This window comes from Pundamilia nyererei, unplaced genomic scaffold, assembly GCF_000239375.1.
Source record: "Pundamilia nyererei isolate P.nyererei 1_Seehausen unplaced genomic scaffold, PunNye1.0 scaffold00012, whole genome shotgun sequence".
NCBI classification, from domain to species: Eukaryota; Metazoa; Chordata; class Actinopteri; order Cichliformes; family Cichlidae; genus Pundamilia; species Pundamilia nyererei.
The window spans coordinates 6,404,235-6,412,331 of NW_005187413.1; the positions used below are offsets into that span (position 1 = coordinate 6,404,235).

The 8,097-nt window shown below is 37.2% G+C and overlaps 1 protein-coding gene across 2 annotated transcripts; it reads left to right on the forward strand.

Moving 5' to 3' along the window:
• Positions 1–461: 461 nt before the first annotated feature.
• eno1b (enolase 1b, (alpha)) lies at positions 462–7,686 on the forward strand. 2 transcript variants are annotated; one of them, XM_005724697.1, is made up of 13 exons: positions 462–553; positions 1,857–2,005; positions 2,136–2,230; positions 2,409–2,504; positions 3,051–3,109; positions 3,215–3,284; positions 4,150–4,283; positions 4,409–4,631; positions 4,781–4,978; positions 5,417–5,618; positions 6,193–6,301; positions 6,612–6,670; positions 7,433–7,686. In XM_005724697.1, exons 3-13 carry the CDS (start codon positions 2,146–2,148, stop codon positions 7,500–7,502), a joined length of 1,305 nt encoding a protein of 434 aa, XP_005724754.1. In that variant the 5' UTR covers positions 462–553; positions 1,857–2,005; positions 2,136–2,145; the 3' UTR covers positions 7,503–7,686. The 2 variants fall into 2 exon arrangements, with proteins under 2 accessions (XP_005724754.1, XP_005724755.1); XM_005724698.1 differs by lacking the exon at positions 1,857–2,005.
• Positions 7,687–8,097: the final 411 nt, after the last annotated feature.

Consider the following 8,097-nt stretch of genomic DNA (forward strand, 5'->3'; position numbering starts at 1 on the left):
TTTTCTACCCTGATAGAGAACTCAAACAATACGCCTCATTCACCCATTCAGACACACTGATACAAGTAGTTTGTATGCGTTTGTATCCAAAAGTCGGGTGGCGCAAATGCAAGAAATGGCACTTAAATTATGGAATTGTGTTGTTTAAAATTTACAGATCTATTATATTGCTTACCATAACAAATGATGAATTGACTTCTTTAACCAGAAATTACATTTAAAAACAACAACAATGATAACAATTTGACAACAATTTAGACTGAAAATTTCAAATTTGGATTCATTGCTCCATAAAACTTGTTGCAACTGATTTTCAGTCCAGATAGACAGAATGGTTCCTGTTAAAAGTCTGCAACACAGACATTTTTACCTACAAGATTTCCACAGGCTACTGTAGAAGCTGATGGGGTTGTAGTTCACATTGGAAACTGTAGGGGCAGCAGCACGCACATAGGCAGTATTCTTCTTCTTCGTCTCTTCTCGCTCCCACTGTACCCGGTAGTTTTTCTCTTGCTCTCCCACAGACTCAAAGTTTTCTGCATCTGTTGTCAAGGTAATTATTTCTGGGCCACGATTAATTAATGTAATTGGCCGTTTTGGTAGGTTTTGTTTAATAGTTCGTTTTCTCTGTAAAGTTTAGCTAGCTGATATTTGTCAACCATCCCCATCAGCATCGCTGCTGCTACGATCGAGGTCCGTATATTAAAAAAAAAAGTCATTCATACACTCTGCGTTTAGTTTACATTTATGTGTTTATCTTTAACTGAGGGTTTGTATCTTCCCATTCAACCACCTTTACTTGCTCAGCTTTTAATTCCACAATGCCAACTTTTAAGCTTAAGCTCAGATTCCCTTGAGTATGTGTCCCTTTACAATCATTATATTTTGCATTAATAGAAGTCATGTAAGAAAAGATGTTAAAATGTAAAAGATTTATATATTCATGCTAATTAAATATCAATATTCTTTGCCAAAAAAGATCAAATATAGTGTTTATAGCTTTTTTTTAAAAATATTTCTCTATAAAATGGTTGCAGTGATTTATTTGGAGCATGCTTGGACACACGGTACATAAGGTAAAAACGGCTTTGTGCAATTCTAATGAGCTTGAAAGTCAATATTTGGTATGACCACCTTTATTCTTCATTATTTTTCATGAAGTCTGCAGAGGTTCTCAGTCATCCAGGTCATGGAGCAGTTTATTAAGCAAATCAGATAATGCAAATCCATTATGAAGTCTTTATCAGACCCTGCTGGATAAGCCTTTAGATCGATGCTTTATGCTTCAATGAATGAATTTTCAAGCCTCAGAGCATGATTTTGAAATTCTGCTACACTTTTGAAATTGCATATTCCTGAAGACAGATATTTGACTTACAAAGATTTAAGTGTGTCTCTAGATATTGCTATTTGAAGACGAGTCCACAAAAAACAACTTAAAAACCCATCTCATCAGGAATAACTGGCAGTGGCAGATCAGTGGGCATAGATACCCTGTTATCCTAAGGCACAGACAGCAAGAACGGAGGACTTCTCAGAGTTGCCGCTTCTGTTCCTACTAAGAGAATTGGATAATATTGGGGAGCTAAAACAGAAATTGCTGTTTCTCTAATGTTTTGTTGTTTTCTGTTTTTCTTTACTGAGTTTCTAGTAATCCTCATTATGTTTTGGCTTATTTATCTGTTAAGCAAATGGAAAAGATTACTGAACACGTCTATGTGGGTAGTATTGGCACAAAAAAGGAGTCAGTGTAATCACGATAGCATTGTTACTCTTCATGAAAACCTTGAAGTCCCTCACGTTTTTCTGCATCAACACAAACAAACTGTAACTCAAGCTCAACCTTGCTGTGACAGACGCAACCATTTCCAGCCGCCATGTGATTAATCAGATGAGGAGGCCTAATCCAATTAGCATACTAGCATGCATGTTGGCGCTTTTAAGCTTGCAGCTAGGTCAGGATATTTTTGTTTGAGAGCTTCGCAGAGGGGAGAGAGTGAAAGAGGTACGGGAGACATGTTTTATTAATTCAAATAGAAACGTACATATTATTTTTTGTTGTATGTTTATTACATTTACAACAGCTTTTATATTTTTGTCCGATATTAACAAGTGCAGCTCTGTTTCTTCTCAAGGTCCTGCACCATGTCCATCGTTAAGATCCACGCCAGAGAGATCTTCGACTCTCGTGGAAACCCCACGGTAGAGGTGGACCTTTACACTGACAAGGGTAGGCCTAAATGTGCCGTCTGGGCCAGTTTTTGTTTTTTGTAGTTAAAATAGTGTTCATTACCTAAATTGTCCTTAAGATGTGGTTATCTATGCACGTTTTGTTTTGTTTGTTTTATTATTATTTAGCCATTTTTTTATTCTTCTGTCATGCTTCCATTTGCATGTACCTTTCCCAGGCTTGTTTAGGGCCGCTGTACCAAGCGGGGCATCTACAGGAATCTATGAAGCCTTGGAGCTCAGGGACAACGACAAGTCTCGCTACCTTGGGAAAGGTTTGTACATATTTCCTTTATTTAATTTCATGAAATTGTTGAAACATGTTTGTTTGTTTTTTTGGTTTTTAATAAAGAAGCTTTATTACTTAAAGTATAATTCATTTTTTAAGAAAAATACTTTAAATATTGACTTCTTTTTTGTATTTCTTTTTTGTCTTTCTATGAGTTATCACAACTCACCATTCTCTCTGTCTTGTTCTCTTTGCCAGATATGAAAGGGTTAGTGAGTTTCCATTGCCTGTCCTTCTAATTTAAAATAAAAATGTGTCCATCTAATAGTCGATCAGTGTGCATGGTGGGCTGTCTGTAAAGCATGCTGTCATTTCAGTATTGATGATTTGCATGTTGATTTTAAAATAGCCGCTAAAACACTGACTACGGGAAATAACAGAGTTAATTACGCAAACATCTCTTTCTTTGTGTCAAAGTATGAATTTTAGAATCAAAAGTTGCACGTTCTGCTAAATCTATGGCTTTAATATTGAGATTGCAAGGGTTGCCCATAATATTTTGATAAAATAATCTCTAATGTGTCCTTCACAGGAGTCTCACAGGCTGTAGAGCACATTAATTCAACCATTGCTCCTGCACTTGTTGGCCAAGTAAGATCATTTAGTGTCTGCATTTTCTAATATGTATGCCAAGTAACCTTTGGAAGGGTTTCCATCGATGATGAAATGCTAATGTGAATCTTACTGTCTGCTCAGGATGTGTCTGTGGTTGAGCAAGAGAGAATTGACCAGATCATGATTGACCTGGATGGCACAGAGAACAAATGTAAGTGACAGAAGCATCTGTACTATTATGTACACTACAGCATAGTCTTCATAAATGTCTGCTTGATGACAGATTTCTCATACCTTTAATGGTGATGTTAAACAAATGAAGCATCTAATCAGCAGAATTGCAAAACTGTTCCAATGAGAACAGTTTTGTTTTCTTCTAGTTACACTAAAAGGTTTTCAAATGCTGTGTTTAAGATGGAGTAGTGAGTGAATGTGCAGTCTTTGTCCCCTCAGTCCAAAATTACATTAAAAAGAACCTTTTATTTTAACCTGTTATCAGTCGAGTTTAAAGAAAGGTGCCCATAAAAGGTTAATGCAACAGCGATTTAAGACCTTTGCAAATGACCACTGGATAGGAGGATTATGTAGCGAGCATAGAATAGAATGGAAATATCCTTTATTGTCCCCCACTGAGGAAATTCAGTAATGGTAGGTTTATTCTTCCCCTCATGCATCGTGTTATAGCTGCGACACAGAAACTGGAAATCATCCTTCTCCCGATGTCACCAGATGCTCCGCAACACTTATTAAAATGTAGTATACCCATCTTATGATGTCCTCTGCTCTGGCTACTGGCATCCTGCAGTCCTAGGGGCTAGGGAAAGGAACTCGGGGTGTGAACCCAGCAACAATTACAAAAAAAACCGAGTATGTTATATATACTGCACCTTTAAAGATGATTGTCATTAAGCGTTTACAGTCAAATTAGATCCATTTATTTCAATGTGAGACGAATCAAGGTGGTTCATCCTGATTTTTTTTATTTATTACTAATGCAATATTATTACATTTAAAATAATTATATACATTATGTTTTTTTTTTTGTTTTTGTTTTTTTGTTCATTTACAACTAACAGCCAAGTTTGGAGCAAACGCCATCCTAGGTGTGTCTCTGGCTGTTTGCAAAGCTGGTGCAGCAGAAAAAGAAGTCCCCTTGTATCGCCATATTGCTGACCTCGCAGAAAACCCAGAGGTCATCTTGCCTGTGCCGGTGAGACTTTGTTTATCTGATGGCACGCATAAATTTGCTGGCCTGTCTTCATTCAGTTGACCTTTCAGTAAACCTCTTATTATAATTCTAACATGCCTTATTTTTCCATTCTCTGCATTCATCAGGCCTTCAATGTGATCAACGGCGGCTCTCATGCAGGCAACAAGCTTGCCATGCAGGAGTTCATGATCCTGCCCATCGGGGCTAGCACCTTCAAAGAAGCCATGCGCATTGGAGCCGAGGTTTACCACAATCTCAAGAGTGTCATCAAGAAGAAATATGGCCAGGATGCCACTAATGTGGGTGACGAAGGTGGCTTTGCTCCAAATATTCTGGAAAATCAGGAAGGTAAACATTTGTGCTAAGGATGTATTTCTGTTGTGTCTTATTAAATATATAATGTCGTGTAAAAGAAGTTACACACAAGTTATACGAGAATATTCCTACAGTAACAAATAATGAACATGTTTGTTCATATGTGATGTTTAACCTTGCAGCTCTGGAGTTGCTGAAGGAGGCCATTGCTAAAGCAGGGTACACAGATGAGGTTGTGATTGGCATGGATGTAGCAGCATCTGAATTCTACAGGGATGGAAAATATGACCTGGATTTCAAGTCACCTGATGACCCGAGTCGTTACATCACACCCGACGAGTTGGCTGATCTCTACATGAGCTTCGTGAAGGATTATCCAGGTAAAATCCCGAAACTGTCTGTTTTTTGCAAATAATCCGAGTTGTAAGTAGTCATTTTAAAGTAAGCAAAGTTTTTGCTTCTATAATTAGCACAACAGTTTTCAGATGAACTCAAATAATTAGTTTTTTTTCCTAATGATCAGTTAAATGTGAATTTGATACATTTGCATTGACTGAATGTGCCATTTGTATACAGCAGCAATGGTTGCTGGATGTTGGCCTCTTTATTACTACTTAAAAATTCCAATAAAATCAATTAACTTAATAACTTAAAGCTACATTTCCAATATTCCTCTATTGAATGTAATTGCAGAAGTGCAACAATCAGATGGTGTTGTTGGTGTTTCTTGTCTTGTAGGACTTATTTTAATAAGTCTTGGACTTATTAGGTTTTAAAGTATCACAAGTCATAGTAATGTTGTTTAACTGTCCTTCCAGTGGTGTCCATTGAGGATCCATTTGACCAGGATGACTGGGCAGCCTGGACCAACTTCACTGGCAGCACAGACATCCAGGTTGTTGGCGATGATCTGACTGTGACTAACCCTAATCGCATCAGCAAGGCTGTGGAGGAGAAGGCCTGCAACTGTCTGCTGCTTAAAGTCAATCAGATTGGCACAGTTACAGAATCCATGAGGGCGTAAGTGAACCTTTGAAACTCATACAAATGTTTATATAAGTATTAGATTTTAAGGTGTGGGTGACGTGACTGTAATGTTGCTTGAGTTGAGGACAGCTCTATATGTTATTTTACAAAAAACTTTTCGCTTCATTTTGCGTGAAATACATATCATGATCACTTTGTCGGTACAGCAAAGTATAGAAAATAATTTCTTTGTTTAAGTAGGACAGGCTTTCGTGACCTGGTTCTATGGGTTTCTCTCTCTCTTCAGCATACATGTGTTTATGCCCTTGGTTACTATAAGTAACTGTAAGTACTGTAAGTGTAATCAAATCTTCCCAACATGTTTCCTTTCATGGAAACCCTAAAAGTTGCCCAAATATCCCAACTAAGCTTTAATCTGGTGACAGTGCTGATGATGCTACAAGCTAATGCTAACCAGAGCAATCGAATGATAACGTCATTGGTAGACCTTAAAATGCAAAGAAGAGAGGAGGGAAGAAGAAAGTGAAAAGAGTGAGAAAAGAATCATGAATTGTTGGAATTGCATCATCCATGTAGAATTTAAGGAAAATCTCGTTGCTCTCCGCAGGTGTAAGATGGCCCAGCAGAACGGCTGGGGTGTGATGGTGAGCCATCGCTCTGGTGAAACTGAAGACGCCTTCATTGCAGATTTGGTGGTCGGCTTATGCACCGGACAGGTAATACTTGATGTAAAGGTTTGACTTTTTAGAACATAAAATGAAACTTGTTTGTCTAGAATCCAAATGCCTTATCGTATCTGTGAGAAGGGGATTGGTGTTCCTAAACTGGATGTGGATTTTAGATAGATGATGTGCTTGCAGTGTATAGAATAAAGCACTGTATGAATGTATGGTTAAATCTGACTTTAAAGCACTTTGAGAAGAGTAGAAAAGCAGTATATAAATGAAAGTCTATCCTAATTATAATAATACAACTTGAACACATGTATTATAAATGCTAAAATAAACAATGCTTTGACACACTCAGATCAAGACCGGAGCTCCTTGCCGCTCTGAGCGTTTGGCCAAATACAACCAGATTCTCAGGTGAGCTTTACTCAACTCACAAGTTTTATCATGCTTCTCTGAAATGAGCATAAAAAGTGTAAAACATGAACAAGTGCTTTAACCTCCTAAGACCGGGACTCTTTCATGGCATGCATTTTTAATTCCTTTTTGCTATTTGAGTTGTTTGTAAATGTAAAAACAAAGGATTATGTGTTTGTTTTTCATTTGTTTTTACCTGATTTTTGTTTCTGAGAAAAATGAGATCCACATATGAGGACATTTGCTTTAAATTTTGATAGAACAGTGGCAGTATAATGTCCTTGTAAGTGGATTTCAGGCCCTTGTAGAGCAAAATGTATTTTGGTCTAGACAACCCAAAATATGATGCCCACATATGTGGGTCCTAGGAGGTTAAGCCTGGATTCTATCTTAAGGACAGCAGATGGCGCTAGTTGTGGTTGCAAAAAATATTTCTGCTCCTATAGAAGTCTATGGGAAAATGGCTTTAGTGTGTTTACAAAAGTCAGTGTTTTGACCTCTATAAACATCTTTCTGCTGAGTTTATGCATTCAGTCACTTGTCTCGGGTCATTATTTGTGATATGAACCAGCACACTCACTGGCCAATGAGCATGCAGCTTAAAAGTGAGACCCACCCATCGTCATCACAACGGCTTTTTGCAGTCAAGATGGCAACAGTAAATTTAAAAGTTAATTGAAAGTAAATTTTGTATCAAATGTTAAGTGTGATGAAAAGACCTCTTACTAAAGCAGAACTAATTTTGAATCTCTCTCACTACAGAATTGAAGAGGATTTGGGAGACAAGGCTCGCTTTGCTGGAAAAAACTTCAGAAAACCAGTGATGGAGTGAAGACTTTACAAATATGTGCATGCACACAAATGCACAGTAACTTGTTTGCTAATAAATGAAAATACATTTCAGCAATAAGGATAAATGTAGAACTACTCGCATAAAACCTGCTGTAATACTGAATAGAGAACTACCTGAAACTACTTGAACTCTGACTCTACAATAAAGTTTTCTTCCATCTTAAGTTTCTCTCTTTTTGTGGAGTAAAATAATTATTGAAATCTGTTGGAGTTGACACAATACATTGTGATTATTTCTTTTTATTGTGCATATGTTACATATTTTACTCTGATACAATTTTTAAGATGTCTAAACAATGTGATCTTCATAGTATCTTTCCAGATGTTTGGCTTGTACACAGTTTTTTGTTTGTTTGTTTGTTTGTTTGTTTGTTTGTTTGTTGGGGGGGGGTCAGCAGTTAAATTAAAGACAATGAAGCTATTTGGAAAATGAGATGACTCTACCTCTAAATAAGGGCCTGCTGACAACATTCAAATCTATTTCCAATTATCTTTTGACCTGCCAGCTTCATTGAATCGTTTGTCTGACTGCTTGAAAGAGGTCACAGAGTGGCTGTCTGCCAATTCTCTCATTT